Source organism: Phocoena sinus, chromosome 11 (genome assembly GCF_008692025.1).
Source record: "Phocoena sinus isolate mPhoSin1 chromosome 11, mPhoSin1.pri, whole genome shotgun sequence".
NCBI lineage: Eukaryota > Metazoa > Chordata > Mammalia > Artiodactyla > Phocoenidae > Phocoena > Phocoena sinus.
In genome coordinates, this window is record NC_045773.1 from 37,245,105 (window position 1) to 37,261,333 (window position 16,229).

The 16,229-nt window shown below is 41.7% G+C and overlaps 1 protein-coding gene across 9 annotated transcripts in view; it reads left to right on the forward strand.

The window, feature by feature from the left end:
• The first annotated feature begins 532 nt into the window (after positions 1 to 532).
• The window catches only part of DCAF1 (DDB1 and CUL4 associated factor 1), a 91,466-nt gene continuing 75,769 nt past the window's right edge, over positions 533 to 16,229 (forward strand). For 6 of the 9 annotated variants that reach the window (XR_004352335.1, XM_032650128.1, XM_032650129.1 and 3 more), the window contains exons 1-3: positions 580 to 702; positions 7,152 to 7,269; positions 13,986 to 14,062. Coding sequence is in view for 8 of the 9 variants with exons in the window: in XM_032650128.1 (XP_032506019.1) it covers positions 7,160 to 7,269; positions 13,986 to 14,062 (187 nt within the window). In the remaining variant the exon portion in view is untranslated. Of the gene's footprint in view, positions 703 to 7,151; positions 7,270 to 12,917; positions 13,158 to 13,985; positions 14,063 to 16,229 lie in introns of all 9 variants that reach the window. The other 3 variants (XM_032650135.1, XM_032650136.1, XM_032650133.1) reach the window with 3 other exon arrangements.

The window sequence follows — 16,229 nt, forward strand, 5'->3', positions numbered from 1 at the left end:
TTTGAGTTTTTCCTTTTCTCTGCCTCACATGTAATACCTAGGATAAATATTTATTGATCCTACAGGCTAGGTCTTGAACAGGAAGACCAGAGCCTTCTGCTTAATGACTGATGTGATTTCTCATACACTTCGGGAAATATTTTCTTAGATCCTGGTAGGTTCTAGGTATAACGGGGCCAATGGGAGAATAAAACAACGGCTCTTCCCTGTCACACAGGGCCGAATAAAGTACTGGGAAGGTATCCAGCCGTTCTAGCTTTGGGCTGGCAGAATCGAGTCTCTCGCTTTTCGCTTCCGCCTTCCTGAGCAGCCAATGAGTACGTAGCAGTTCTCGTTTACACTAAAAACTACAAACCCCAGAAGTCAACGCGCGGGCAAAACTGCTCACACGCCAATCAAGACTTGGTGGGCTCCGCCCCTAGAGGCGGAACTTCATTTTCCACGCGACTTCAGCTCGTAGATATTCCTCCGCTCGCCCTGGCGTTCTCCTCCCGCCTCCTGCCAGCAAGCCTCGCGCCAAGTCGGGTAATGCGCGCGCGCGCAGCGTACGTAGCGAACGAGTGACGCATAATATGTGGGCCGCTCCGGAGTCGCGGTCGCGTTGTGTGTGAGTGAGGGGGAGAGAGTGCGGGACCAGAAGCGGCGTGTGTGAGCTGTGGCCGCTGGCGGGGTCAGCGGAGAGCGGCGGAGCCGCCCGGGAAGGTGAGTGGGGAAGGGAGGGAGACGGCTCTGTGGCAGGGGCGCGAGGAGACAGGGTGCATGGTCGGGCGGGAGAGTGGGCGCCGGGCTGGGGGAGGGGCGGCACCTGCCTGGGCCGCTGGCTGGGAGGGGGCGGGCCGGGCCTCCCGGGAGGCTTGGTCCGGGGCCTGACAGTACTTTTCATCCTCCAGATTCTTGGCTCAGGGGCGGGGCCTCCACGTTCTTCCTATAGTCCGCAAAAGAAGCTTTCCAAGAGTAACTCTTCCGCCCGGATTGGGGGGCAAGGGTGTGCCCACCCCTGTCTTGGGGAGGGGCGCCTCTCATTCCTCTCATCACCTTTTACCTCTCAGTCCTTCCAGTCTTCGTTACGTACGGGCCGGGGTGTGGGGGTGGGTGGCTCCATCTTCCATGTCGTATGGCGGTCCCCTGCCCATACTGTGTCTCCGCCTCTAGCTCCAGTCACTTGGGCCGGCTCTCTCCTCCTTCGGCCGCATGCCACCTCCCCTTGCACCCGCCCGGCTCTTCGTCCGGCGAGGGGGGGCGGGCTCTCTGGGCACTCCTCCCACACATACACACCCCCGCCCCCATGATGGAGGGGAGGAGTGGAAGGAGAGGTGACCGGGTCCTGCAGCTTAGAGCCAAACCTTGGAGTGCCCGCCAAGCTTCCCGGGATCCTGTTTCCGGGGGTTACAGTCGCTTTTAACTGGATGTCAGGCATTTGCTTAACTCCCTCTTCCTAGACGGTTTGCGTCTCACTTCCTCTTATTGCACTGTTAGCGCTTGGCTTTTGCTTGTGCTGAAGAAGTAGTTTTGGTCTTTTTGAGTCCCAGATGACTCGTCCTTGACTATGTCACGTTGGCCTCAGTTTTTCCTTACTGTCTTTTCAATGAAGCCTTTTAATTAGTCTACAAGTTTTAATTATTAACAGCATCTTCCTGTTCTAAACGCTTTGTTAATGTACAGAGTGAGGGGTTCATTGGCAGTGTTGTCCTGTAATCTTGTCTCAGTTTTTTTAAGCTTGCATAATTAGACTTTTTAGGAATCGATTTGCTATTCTTCTTGACGCTGTCAAGATTTGGGTTTTGTATATTACACTTATCCATTTTCGAGTGGTGATATATTTTTGGATGTAAAGGAAATAATAGATACAGAATTTGGGAACTATGAAGGAAATCCTTTTATGATCAACGTTTCTTGAGTAGTTGCTGAGCACAGTGTTTTACTATGTTATCTGCTGTACAGTAGTTAAACTTTATTGAGGAGGAATCTGGTGGAATGAACCACATGTTGGTTTGGAGTGATTGAAGTTGATTTGTTACCAGTGTTGTTTCTGTCATGGTCATGGACAGTAATAGAGTATTGTTATACATGATCTAATATGTTATACTAATTATTAGGTAAATTTTACTTGAAGCTCCAAACTTGGCTTTTTTCCCAGTGGGTTTTTTTCTTTCTTTTTTTTCTTTTTTTTTTTTTTTTGCGGTACGCGGGCCTCTCACTGCTGGCGCCTCTCCCGCTGCGGAGCACAGGCTTCCGGACACGCAGGCCCAGTGGCCATGGCTCACGGGCCCAGTCGCTCCGCGGCATGTGGGATCCTCTCGGACCGGGGCATGAACCCGTGTGCCCTGCATCGGCAGGCGGACTCTCAACCACTGCGCCACCAGGGAAGACCCTTTCTTTTTTTTAAAAGAAGAGTGCTTACAGGCATTTGTTTCAGAATTTAACCTTATGGGAATCCTTAACGTGAACTTTTTTTTTTTTTTTTGCGGTACACGGGCCTCTCACTGTTGTGGCCTCTCCCGTTGCGGAGCACAGGCTCCGGACGCGCAGGCTCAGCGGCCATGGCTCACGGGCCCAGCCGCTCCGCAGCATGTGGGATCTTCCCGGACCGGGGCACGAACCCGTGTGCCCTGCATCGGCAGGCGGACTCTCAACCACTGCGCCACCAGGGAAGCCCTGCGTGAACTTTTTTTTTAGGCTTTGGGATAGTTTTTGCCAAATAGGCCATATAGTATTGTGTATTAGAAGAGAACAGGTTTTATGGATTAACTCAGAAGTTACAAAAGGTAACAAAATAGTGGAAAATGGTAGACCTAGGATAGTAACATATAGTGACAAAAATCTTCTACCTTTATCCTTCAGAAGATCAGTTACCTGCCACAAAAGTAATAGTTATTATCCGTTTCTTATATATTCTTCCAGGGACATACACAGACACACACACGCAAAAGCAAAGAGTGTTCTTTGCTTTTCTCACTTGACAGTGTACTGAGAGTTGGTCCAAATTAGGAAAGGAAATTCTTATTAGTTTTCTCCTACTTTATTTAGTTTTGGCTGGGTTGGGTCTTTGTTGCTGCACGTGGGCTTTCTCTAGCTGCAGCAAGGGGGGGCTACTCTTTGTTGCGGTGCATGGGCTTCTCATTGCAGTGGCTTCTCTTGTTGTGGAGCATGGGCTCTAGGTACACGGGGTTCAGTAGTTGTGGCACTCGGGCTTAGTAGTTGTGGTGCATGGGCTTAGTTGCTCCGCGGCCTGTGGGAGCTTCCCGGACCAGGGCTTGAACCTGGGTCCCCTGCATTGGCAGGCGGATTCTTAACCACTGTGCCACCAGGGAAGCCCAGGTTATGAAAATTCAGAATAATGTAAATAAATTACTTAACCAGATGTCTATCTCATACAGATATTCAGTAATTGGTAACTATTGTATCACTATTAGGCCATAAATTCTGCATGTAAAATGAAATTGAATGGAAAATGAATACTTATTTATCCATCTAGATTCAACACTTGTTATTAATATTTTGCCATGCTTTCTCTTAGTAGGTAGACGTGGTATATATTTATTTTGTGGAACCATTTGAAAATAAGTTGCAGACACAGCACCCCTAAATACTTTGGCAGGCATCCTTCAGGATAAAGACTTTGTTTTGACCGCACTGCGTGGCTTGCGGGATCTTAGCTCCCCTACCAGGGATCAAACCCAGGGCCCCAGCAGTGAGAGCGCCAAGTCCTAACCACTGGACCATCGGGGAATTCCCTCTACATATTTTTTGTAGGGCTTTATATTATTCCATTGTATGGACAGTGTTATCATTTAACCCTCGCAACAACTATTTCCATTTTACAGATAAGGAAATTGAGATTTGGAGAAGTTAAATAACTTGACCAAGATCTCACAGGTATGTTGGTAGAGTTGGGATTTGAATGCTTGAACCCCTTTTCTACCAAGTACCAATTGAGTGGTCTTGGGGACTTCTCTGAGCCCTTTTCCTCATCTGTAAAATAAGGGCAGGGTGGTTGTGAAAATTCAGAATAATGTAAATAAATTACTTAAACCAAATGTCTATCTCATACAGATATTCAGTAATTGGTAACTATTGTATTACTATTAGACAGGCCATAAATTCTGCATACCACCTAAAGAACTCACTTTGGAACATGGTGAATTGAGTAATGTACCTTCACTGTCTTGTCTATAACAAGATTACTGCACCTTTTGCATTTTGTTAATCTTTCATTGAGAGTGAATAAAGATAATTTTACTTCTTCCTTTCCAGCTTGGATGGCTTTTATTTTTCTTGTCCAATTGCTCTGGCTAGAACTCCAGTACAGTGTTTAAGTGGTGAAAGCAGGCATCTTTGTCTTATTTCTGATTTTAGGGGGAAAGCTTTCAGTCTTTCACTATTGCATATAATGTTAGCTGTTGGGTTTTTTTTTTTTGTGGTATGCGGACCTCTCACTGTTGTGGCCTCTCCCATTGTGGAGCACAGGCTCCGGACGTGCAGGCTCAGCGGCCATGGCTCACGGGCCTAGCCGCTCCGCAGCATGTGGGATCCTCTCAGACCGGGGCACGAACTGGTGTCCCCTGCATCGGCAGGTGGACTCCCAACCACTGCGCCACCAGGGAAGCCCACTTTAATTGATTTTCATATGTCAAACCACCCTTGTATTCCTGGGTTAAATCCCACTTGGTCATGATATCTAATCCTCTTAATATGCTGCTGCATTCATCTTTCTAGTATTTTGTTAAGGATTTTTGCATCTATTTTCATAAAAGATGTTGGTCTATAGTTTTCTTGTGATGTTTTTATCTGTCTTTGGTGTCAGGGCAATGCTGGCTTTATGTAATAAATTAGGAAGTGTCCCTCCTCTTCAATTTTTGGAAGAATTTGAGGATTGATCTTAATTCTTCTTTAAATGTTTGGTAGAATGCACCAGTAAAGCCATCTCTCTCCTGCACTTTTAGAATGTGTCTTAAGAGATTAATTTTGTTGTTACCACATATTACTACTTTGCCCAGTCTCTAGGTCTCTTACCTTAGCATAAAATTTTACTCTTGAAAAAAATTGGTTAAATTATTGCCCCTCTCTACCCCCTGGCTAATACTCCTCCAGATTGGCAAGGTCATAAAAACGAGGAAAGACTCAAAAACTGTCAGAGACCAGAGGACACTAGGGAGACATGAAAACCAAATGTCATGTAGTAGCCTGGATGAGATATTGGAACAGAAAAAGGACATGAATGGAAAAGCTGGTGAAATCTGAATCAAGTCTGGAGTTTAGTTAAGATAATGTACCAGTTTTTGGTTTCTTAATTTTGACACCGTATCACTATAAAATAAGGTAACATTAGGGAAACCTGAACTGAGTTAGGGGTATATGGGAATTCTCTCTACTATCTTTGCAACTTTTTTTTTTTTTTACAAATCTATAATTATTCCTATTAAATTTATTTTAAAAAATGCATATATAGTTAGTAGATTGCAATCAGAAATACAGCCTAGGTCTTTCAAGTTAAGGTCAGAAATCCATATTAGTTGGTCACATCCGTAGTATATCTTTGGCTAGAAAGACTGAAAATGTGGATTCTTTGTAGAAAAGCATTTTAACTTTTTTTTCTTTTCTCTTTTGGAAATATCCTTTGGAGTAAGGGGTAGCTCAGGTGACATGAATCACTCTACTATTAGAATTGCGTCAACTTGATTAAAACATAAATGTTTAAAATTTCGAGAGTTGGTGGTAAATATATTTCTTTTGGTCTTATGGTAGAAGAGTGAACAATAATCCTAGATGAGCTAGTAATGCCTTTGTGGACTGAAACTTTTTACAGAACAGTTGCTATTTCTGTGAAAATACACATTTTGCATGGCAGGATTTGACATTTTGATCCTAAGACTGCTTTGGCAAAGAAGTTGATCTGTAAACCATCTAAACGTTTGGGTCTCATTTATTCCTTTTGGAGTTCCTTATAAACCTCTCTTCTCCGTGTGGATGTCACATGCGGCTCCTTCAGAGCCTGTCTCACGTCCCTGTCCTTTTGTACCCCCGGGCTGATCACTCAACCCAGCAACTTTTTATGCCTTTCTCCAGCCTCTTATCCTTCCAGAAGATCAGCTAGCTGTGAGACAGATTAGGAAGGCTGAAGGACGAATGGGTTTATAATATTCTTTCTCAGCTTTCATGTTGGTAATGATATCCACTTCAGTTCTTGATCTGTTGTTAAGAATTAACAGGAATGTGTTGCTTATCTGTCATAGAACTTTCCCTGAAGACTTACAAGAGCAAAATATTTCTGGGAGTAGTTTTTGCTGTATTCTGTATTTAAAAAAAAAAAAAAGCCTCAAAGTTTTGGACCTCAGACATCTAGACTTGGGATTATTATACATGTGGTGTATAGGTACAGGTTGTAGAGTGTTCCTGTGAAACTTTCGTAAGCTGAAATGACTTGAAGAGGCAATTACCTTAGGGCACATCTTGCTCACGGATGTACAGAAATTGAGATAAAGCACAGATGCTCACAGGCACAATTCAAAGCTGTAGCAGCTTGCTGTTGAGTGTAGTTCCCATGGAAGGAGCTTGGCGGGGCCACTCTCACTGCTTGGGGTGCATACTGCATTTATAATGGCGCTGCAAAGCAAACACAACGCTGTTTTTGCTTTTCGCCTTTTTTCGTAAAAGCAGAAGTCCTCTTCAGATTTTTTTGGGTTAACGAAACCAGATACTAATGTAGTTCTTTCATAAAAATGAAATGGCATAAAGCGAACTTCTCTGAAAAGCAGGGATACCTGTATGTGTGTTTCTGAGGGGAGAAAGGAACCATAGGTTTTGTCTGATTCTCAGGAATTCCTGATCCTAGAAAGGTTAAGAATCATGATTTTGATCCAGTACCCTGTCTCATTTGACAGTCTAGCAAACTGAGGTTGAGAGAGAAGAAAAGACTTGTCATGACTTGATGAGTATCCAGGCTCCCAATCCTGGGTTTCCCACTGTACCACAAATAAAATTATCTACAGGGTCCAAGGGTTAAATTTCCCATGCTTTTAGTTATTTCCCTTGCTTGTGCATCCCTTTTTTCCTCCCTCCTCACTTTTCTTTTCATAGGAAGTATGTCAAGTTTATTTGCCTGTGTTCATTCGTGTGTGTGTGTTTTTCTTTTTTTTTTTTTGCTTCCTTAGGCCAAGTCATGACTACAGTAGCGGTACATGTGGACTCCAAAGCTGAGCTCACTACCCTGCTGGAGCAGTGGGAAAAGGAACATGGCAGTGGGCAGGACATGGTACCTATCCTTACCAGGTATGAACAATTAAGTTTCTTTTTTTTAAAAAAAGGAAAAATTGGGAATTCCCTGGCAGTCCACTGCCGTGGGCCCAGGTTCAATCCCTGGTTGGGGAACTAAGATCCTGCAAGCCACACAGCGTGGCCAAAAACAAAAAAAAAAAAAAGGAAAAATTGGAGAATGTTATAGAACATTTTCACTTTGTGAATTCTTTTTGGTTTTTTTCCATAGAAGTTTTTTTAATGGTTCTACTTAATAAAATATTTGTTTGCAGGAAGAAAAAAATTTCCCCAAAACCAGAAAAGCATTTTTAAAGCAATTTTCCAAATTACAATGTTAAACTCATCTCCAGCTCTGTAAAAGTGTATGACACGAGATCTTTAAAGTTTCACTGCGTTTCAGGATTGTTCTTGGAAAAGATACTCTGCCAGAAAATCAATGGGGTCATTGGGTCTGACCTTACAACACTCATTCAGACCCTGCATAAGCATTGGCATAATGTAGGCCATTAAATAGTTTCTCAGGAGAATAGAATGGGCCTTCAGTAATTCTCTTTCTTCTCTTTTCACTTTCTCTAGTTTATTCTCACTTCTCAGAGCAAAATAATTTCTGGCTACCCAGATGAAGCAAAGTGAGAGAGAGGAAGGAAGGAAGGAAGGGAGAGAGGGAGGGAAAGAGAGAGAGACAGAAAGATGGAAGGAAGGATGGAAGGAAGGAAGGAAGGAAAGAAAGGAAGGAAGGAAGGCTCACTTCATGAATTCTCAATCCATTTTTTTCCCTGTCAGAACTAGTCTTTTATCTCTCTACTTCTTGAACCTTGTTAAAATTTCTTACCTTTCCTCTCAGGCCCTTTTGTTGTCATTCTCTTTCCAAGGTTCTTCTCCTGCCAATGTTTTAGCGCCAAGGTTTTGTTTGTGGTTCTCTTCTCTCTTCAACCTAAGTATTCTACCTAGATAGTTTCATCCCTGTCCATGATTTAAAAAATTATTCTCATGTTAACTTTCAAATTTCTATTTTCACTTCAGACTCCTCTTTTTAAAAATTTCAGACCCATTTCTCAGCTGATTGGTGTACACATGTTTACCTGGTTATTCCACAGACACCTGAAACATACTGTGTTCAAAATAGAGCTTATCATCTTCATCCTACCTCCCTCTTCATTCACAGTTTGTGCTTTTGTACTCCCTGCCTTGGTGTAAATAGTTATAAACTAAAAACTGAAAACCATTCTCCCTAGTGTATTCCTTTACTAGCACAACTTAGTCACCAAGCCTTGAGGGTTTCTGCTTCCTCTTCTTCCCCATTCGCACTTATTTTATTAGGTATTGATCATGTCTTGACTGGCTCATTAGGCAGTGTGCATTATCCCTCTGTCTACAGTTTACCCTCTTCTAATATATCATCCCCTTTGCTGAAAGATTTATCTTTTTCATACACAAATCTGATTGTCATACCTCAGCTCATAATTCTTCCCTGGCACCCTTTTCCTTCAGAATGAAATGTAATTTAGAGTGGCCTATGAGGCCATTTATGATTGAGTCTGTACTTCCTTTTTCTGCCTCATAGTGTTGTTCTTCAGAGAGGAATAGAACCATATTTTCCAGTGTCTGTGTGCCTTTACACTTGCTGTTTCTTTGGCCTGAAATGCCTTTCCTTGGTATATCTGCCTGGCAAGCTCTAGTCCTTTCAGGAAGCAGTTCAAGAATCATGTCTTAGGGCGTCCCTGGTGGCGCAGTGGTTGAGAGTCCGCCTGCCGATGCAGGGGACATGGGTTCGTGCCCCGGTCTGGGAGGATCCCACATGCTGCGGAGCGGCTGGGCCCGTGAGCCATGGCCGCTGAGGCTGTGCATCTGGAGCCTGTGCTCCGCAACGGGAGAGGCCACCACAGTGAGAGGCTCACGTACCGAAAAAAAAAAAAAAAAATCATGTCTGTAAATACCATATGATATCACTTATATGTGAAATCTGAAATATGACACAGATGAACCTATCTATGAAACAGAAATGGAATCATGGACATAAGAGGTTGCCAAGGGGGTTGGGGGAGGGATGGAGTGGGAGGTTGGGATTAGCAGATGTAAGCTTTTATATATAGAATGGATAAACAACCAGGTCCTACTGTATAGCACAGAGAATTATATTTAATATCCTATGATAAGCCATAATGGAAAGGAATATTTGAAAAAAGAATGTATGTATTTATATGTATAACTTAATCACTTTGCTGTACAGCAGTAATTAACACAACATTGTAAATCAGCTATACTTCAATTAAAAAAAATCTTTCCCCCATTTTAATTACCACTTGTATTATAATTATCTTTTTACATGTGTCTCCTCACTAAATTGTAAGTCTTTTTTGAAGTCAGGTACTACTCATTTTTATTGGTGTCTCCTTGTGTTGCCTCAGACACTGACTTGCCCAATGCTTGGTACATAGTAAACTGTGTGGGACATAATTTTATTGAATGAATGTGTTAAGGAAGAAGAGAAAGTGAAAAAAAAAAAAAGGCTGGGTTGGGATGCCCATGGTTTTTCTGAGCAGGAAGCCTCTGGAACATGGGGCTCTTTAACATCTAATCTGTAATATCATAGCAGAGAAAAAAAACTTTGTTTATGCAATGATCTATTCTCTAGGGATAAAGAGAACTGTGATCTTATGACAGTTTAAACAGGGATAAATGCTTTGTTCATAATTGCTCTTGATAGATGGGGAACATGTGAAAGTACAGTTTTTTTTTAGGGAAAGGATTATTGCTGACTGGTGGAAAGTGGATTTTCATTTGTAGAGGCATTGGACATTAAGAACTATTAATCGCAACCTACTTGAAGTGCAGCCACAGTGAATTAAAGAATCTTAAGTATTGTGCATTTAACGTGTGTGGATTATTGATTGATGTACCTTTGAAAGGAGGAGAGAGTCATGAATGGGGATGATAGTGTTAGTGGTAGATTCATTTAATTGCTCAAAAGATATAAAATATAAAGTATTTTTTAATACTTTATTTTCGGGAATTCCCTGGTGGTCCAGTGGTTAGGACTCGGTGCTTCCACTGCCGGGGCCTGTGTTCAATCCCTGGGCAGGGAACTAAGATCCTGCAAGCTGCGTGGTGAGGCCAGTAAAAACCCCAAAACCAAAAAACTTTATTTTCAGGATTATTTCATATTAATTGTCATATTTGACACTGAACTTTGTCATTATGCTATGGTATTCAGCAGTGCAAAGCCTAAATGGAGGGACCCTATCTTCAAGGAGATAACCATCTGGGAGGCAACTAATGGCTCCAAAAAATGCATAGTAGTACAAAATAGCATATAATGAAGTGCTAGATTGGCAGTGTGGTTTGTAAATATTCTAGGGGTTAGGAGAATGGAAAGAATTTGAATGAGTCCGTTTCTTCTATTCATTCAACAAATGTTTGAGGACCTTTTGTGTGTCAGAACTGTAGGAGACACTTCTCTGAACCTCAGCTTCTTCATTTGTCACTAAAAGTATGAGAGCTACATTGTTAAAAGATAGCCGCCATCCTCTGAGCTGCTTGCAGAAGACTATAGGACTTCCCTGGTGGTGCAGTAGTTAAGAATCCGCCTGCAATGCAGGGACCACGGGTTTGATCCCAGGTCTGGGAAGATCCCACATGCTGCGGAGCAACTAAACCCATGCACCACAACTACTGAGCCTGCGCTCTAGGGCCCGTGTGCTGCAACTACTGAAGCCCGTGCACCTAGAGCCCGTGCTCCACAACAAGAGAGAAGCCACTGCAACGAGAAGCCCGCGCACCACAACAAAGAGTACCCCCCTGCTTGCCGCAGCTAGAGAAAGCCTGTGCGCAGCAACAAAGACCCAGCGTGGTCAAAACAAACAAAAAAACAAAACAAAAAAACCCAAAAGACTATAGCCAGGCAGTAGAAAGCTAAGGTTAAAATACTGGGTTTTAACTCCAATTCCAGTGGGCTTTCCAGTGTAGGATGTGGTAAAGGTTCCTTGGAACAGGGACTTAAAAGTTGGTAGAATATACCTTGATTGAAAGCAGAGACAAGGTTTTCTAGGAAAATTTCAAATGTGACTGAAAAATGTATCTAGGGGAGAATGAACTGGGGCATGTTTTTGTGGCAGTGAGGAAATGGGCCCTGCCAGAGTGGAGGGTGAATATAAGGTAGGAATGGAAGATAAAGTTATATGGAGCAAGATCTTAAAAAGATCTTTAAGGTTAGACTGGGACTTTAAAAGACAGTAGGATGAATTCAAAGTATAGTTTATTTTAGATAGGGGCAAAACTCTTAACCATCCTTCAAATTGTGGGTCTGTTAGTTCACTGGCTATTTCCTAAAGTATCTTCACATCTGTCATCCCTCTCACCCTGCAAACTGGCTTCAGTTTGGGTGTACTGCATGAAAAGCAAATGAATTTCAGGCCTACCTGCTCCTTTACTGACTATTTTTAAAAATGATCTTTTGGCTATTTTCCTAAGAAAAATGTACAACTCTATAACTTGATTGACTTTTTATTTTTTATGTTGTTTTATTTATTATAATCAAGACTTCGACTTAATTCTGTGAAAAAGGACTGGCATTGCGCCAAGCTGTATGAGCTTAACCCAGGTTTTGTGTTTTTTTTTTAATATTATTGAGATATAATTTATAGTCCACCCACGGTTGCTTGATTCTGTGGATGTGGAGGGCCAACTGTACTATGCCATTTTATACAAAGGACTTGAGCATTAGAGGATTTTAGTATCCCTGGGAGGTCCTGGAACCAATTCTCTGTGGATACTGAGGGATGGATTGTTTACTTACAAAATCATCACCTAGATCAAATTATAGAACTTGAGTACTACCTCCAGAAGGCTCTCTCCTGCCCCATTGCATCAATATCTACCTTAGATTAATTCGTTTTCTATTTGTTATTGATTTCCAGTTTCCATAGGAACACCACCTAAATAGCTCTGACTTAAGTTCTGTTTTAAGCAGACTACATATATTAACTTTTACTTCAGGGAAACTCTGTAAGATAGGGACTGTTATCCTCATTTTACAGATTAGGCGCAGAGAGGTTAAATAACTTGACCGAAGTCACAAACAGGGGAAGAGATATGATTTGAACACTGGCCATCTGGCTCCAGAATCCATGTTTTTAACTTCTGCTGTGCTATATTGCTTAGTTTCCACTGAAGATACTAGTAGATCTTATAATATGTAATTTAAAATACATTTTATGTGATCATCCTTTGTGGCAAAGAGAGTTTTCAGAGTTTAGGGGGAAAGGTAGAAAAGGTAGAAATACTTTTGAGGCTTGATGGGGAAAAATATACCAGAGTGGGCAAGAATTTTTGCAGGGAGCTTAACCCTTAAGACTAGAAAGTATGGTTTTGTGGAAATAAAGCATGCAGGAAAATTTGAGTTAGGATAGAGCATCCTAGATACTGGAGAGCATGAAAGCCTTTTATTTGCTTGTCATTATAATAGGTTAAAATGTCAGTCCTTAGGGTACTCAGAAAGTGATTTTTCTTATTTCAAAAAAAAAAGTGTGAATAAAAAAGAACAGTTGATAACTTGCAACAACATGGATGACTCAACGTGCTGAGTGAAAGAAGTCAAACATAAAAAGAGTATATGTGGAGCTTCCCTGGTCGTGCAGTGGTTAAGAATCCGCTTGCCAATGCAGGGGACACGGGTTCCATCCCTGTTCCGGGAAGATCCCACATGCCGTGGAGCAACTAAGCCCGTGCGCCACAACTACTGAGCCTGCGCTCTAGAGCCCACGAGCCACAACTACTGAAGCCTGCATGCCTAGAGCCCGTGCTCCGCAGCAAGAGAAGCCCACGCACCACAACGAAGAGTAGCCCCCGCTCGCTGCAACTAGAGAAAGCCCGCACGCAGCAACGAAGACCCAACGCAGCCAAAAGTAAATAAATAAATAAAATTAAATTAAAAAAAAAAGAGTATATGTGATTTCATTTATATGAAATTGTAGAACAGGCAAAACTAATCTTTAGTGAGAAAAAGTAGGTGAGTGGTTGCTTAGGGCAGGGGTGGGAACCTGGGTGGGTGGAAGAATGTTACAGGCTGAGGTAACAGCACCTAGAAAGGTCCTGAAGCAGTTACGAGTTTGGACTCTGAAGAGCAGGGAAGGCCATGTGACTGTAGCTTAATAAAGGAGGGGTGGAGGAGTACAAGAAGTGGTCATAGATGCAGACAAAAGCCAGGTTACTGTAAACCTTGCAGTGCTTGGGTTTAATTTAAGTTGAGGGTAAGTCATTGAAAGTTGGAGGTGTATTGTGTCAGGTCAAGCATGGAAGCAAGAAACAAGGAGACCAGGGAAAAGTCTATTGCAGGTAGTCCAGAAGTTGATAAAGGTGGTCTGGACAAGGGTAGGAGTGGTCAAAATTTAAGGAAATGATTGAAGTCAGGAGATATTTTGTAGGTAGAGCTTATAGGAATTATTGCTGTGGGGAATGGGGAGAAAAGGACAGTTTTAATGGTGACTCCTTGTTTTTGGCTTCTGAGGGGATAGTGCTATTATTTGAGACAGGAGAGTTGGAGAGAAGAATGAATTTGGGAGTGGAAGCTGTTTTATGAGATAGTTGTTGAGGTCTTTATGTTTGTTAGGAAAATACCCTTTTTCTAATTTTTTGCTTTTATTTTGTACCTTGATTGTTTGACTATTGTAGGTAGTGATACATTTTTTTTTGTATGCTTGTCTAGAATTGACCCTGTCTTCTCTTTGTGCTAGGATGTCTGAATTGATTGAAAAAGAAACTGAAGAATATCGTAAGGGGGATCCAGACCCATTTGATGATCGACATCCTGGTGAGACTATGTTCTCTTAAGCCTGGCTCTAATTTTCTTACAAAAGAAAACTGCTTAGGGCTTCCCTGGTGGCACAGTGGTTGAGAGTCCACCTGCCGATGCAGGGGACATGGGTTCGTGCCCCGGTCCGGGAAGATCCCACATGCCGTGGAGCGACTGGGCCTGTGAGCCATGGCCGCTGAGCCTGCGCGTCCGTAGCCTGTGTTCCGCAACGGGAGAGGCCACAACAGTGAGAGGCCCGTGTACTGCAAAAAAAAAAAAAAAAAAAGAAAGAAAACTGCTTAATATAAGGAAAATTTTTCAATTGAAATAGAATTTATTTGTTAAAATATTGCTCAAGGTGGGGGCAGAGAGGAAAAATAAATTCCTGGAAAAATGGAAATACTTTTAATATTTACCTATTAAATGGAAGATTACTATTACTAGAAGCTAACTTAAAGAAACTAAATTATATAGATATACCTTATTGACTCAGTTGATATGATTACAAAGATTTAAAAAGAGAAAAATGTTCTCTCTTTCTGACTTTTAAACCAAAAGATGTTATCCTCTGTGCCTTCATTTTTCTAACAACAATACTTATCCTTTTATTAATGGGGAGATGTGGTTGAGAATGCATTCAGTGCCTTGCTTTTACTTATGAAATTGATGCTTGGAACCTTGAATAATGAATGAATGGATTTCTTGATGTCTACTTTAGTGTTCCAACAGCTAAAATATGCCATCTCATGTTAATGTGGTTTTCTTTTGGGCCAATTTAATTAGAGCCATGACAAACCAGCCTGCTTTGGCATGGAATTTGCTATAATACAGAACTGTATGGGACTTGAGACTGCTATTTTATGTTCTCTCTAAGGTAGCTTACCAGTAGGCAAAGCTTATGTCGTGTGGGCCCAACACTGCATATAAATTTTCTCTTTATAAAACCAGGAGTTGTTTTTGAAGAGAAGAGTCTGAGATTTTGTATGTGGAGAGATAGTGAGAATGAATGGGACTTACAAAAATAAGAACATTGTATATCCACCCAAATGTTCCGGGGTTTATTTCTGTTTCTTAGACTTTTATTCCCAAATGTAAGTAAGCTAAGCATTTCAAATTGAGTGTCCAGTTGTTTATGTGATGTTACCTGCTGCTCTTGTCCTAGACATCCCCACTTGTGACTTTGAGAATGGCTATTGAGCTAATATCTTCAGTAAGGCAATCAGAGCATGAAATAGTAGGAAAGTGAAAAGAAACTAAGTTAATTCATGGGATTGTGAAAAGAATTCAAGAGATGATCATGCTTAGTGACATTGCCTTGGGAAGGATGAAATGGTAACGAGGAAGAAGGGAGAGAAGAATGCCTTTTTTTCAGTAGAAATTTAAAGACAATTTTTTTCCTTCCTAACTCTTATGATAAGTCATATTTGTCATTAGGCATAATTTCTATTAATAAAAATAAGGGTCACAGTTTCATCTTTTATAAAGAGAGAAAGTTAAGTAATCTGAGGTCCACGTTTGTTTTTATGGTACCATTCTCTAACTTCTGTTTTTGTGAATTACTTTGGGATATTAATTACAGCTTGGTAAAAACTTTATATCAGCAGCTTATATCTTTTCTTCATCCTAAACTGTATCCTTTGACTAAATTTGCCACTCTGAGAGGAAAATTAAATTGATGATATCTCTTTTAAAAGCGAACCAGTAATTTTCCCAACCATTAAGTAATTCTTTTACATTTAGGCTGTGTGTTGAGTAAATCCTAGGTTCCTGGCCTCCTTTCTTTCCCCAGGAGCTCAGAAGTTAAGATGACCAAGTTTATTTTATCTTTAGAATTGGTGATTGCTTGGCGGGATTCCCCCTGTGCCCCAAACCTGGAGTGTTCATTACAGGTTTGAGGACACATTTGTACTGCTGTTGGCATTATAGTTGAGAGATTGGACTTGGAGCCTATCTTCTCCAGGCCACTCATCAAAAGAAGCTGTGCTTCCTTCCTTTCTTTGGGAAGTCATGGGTTTTCATTCTTTTAGGCTCCTTTATGATTCTTTTGTAGACCCTTGTATACTCTTAGTGATGCTGGTCTGGGTCTAGTGCTCATTTAATTCATCATTGATGTGTAGGCAATATGCTGGGAGACGGGAATGTTAGAGAGCAGTGTCTCAAATTTTTTATTGTCATTTTTAATTTT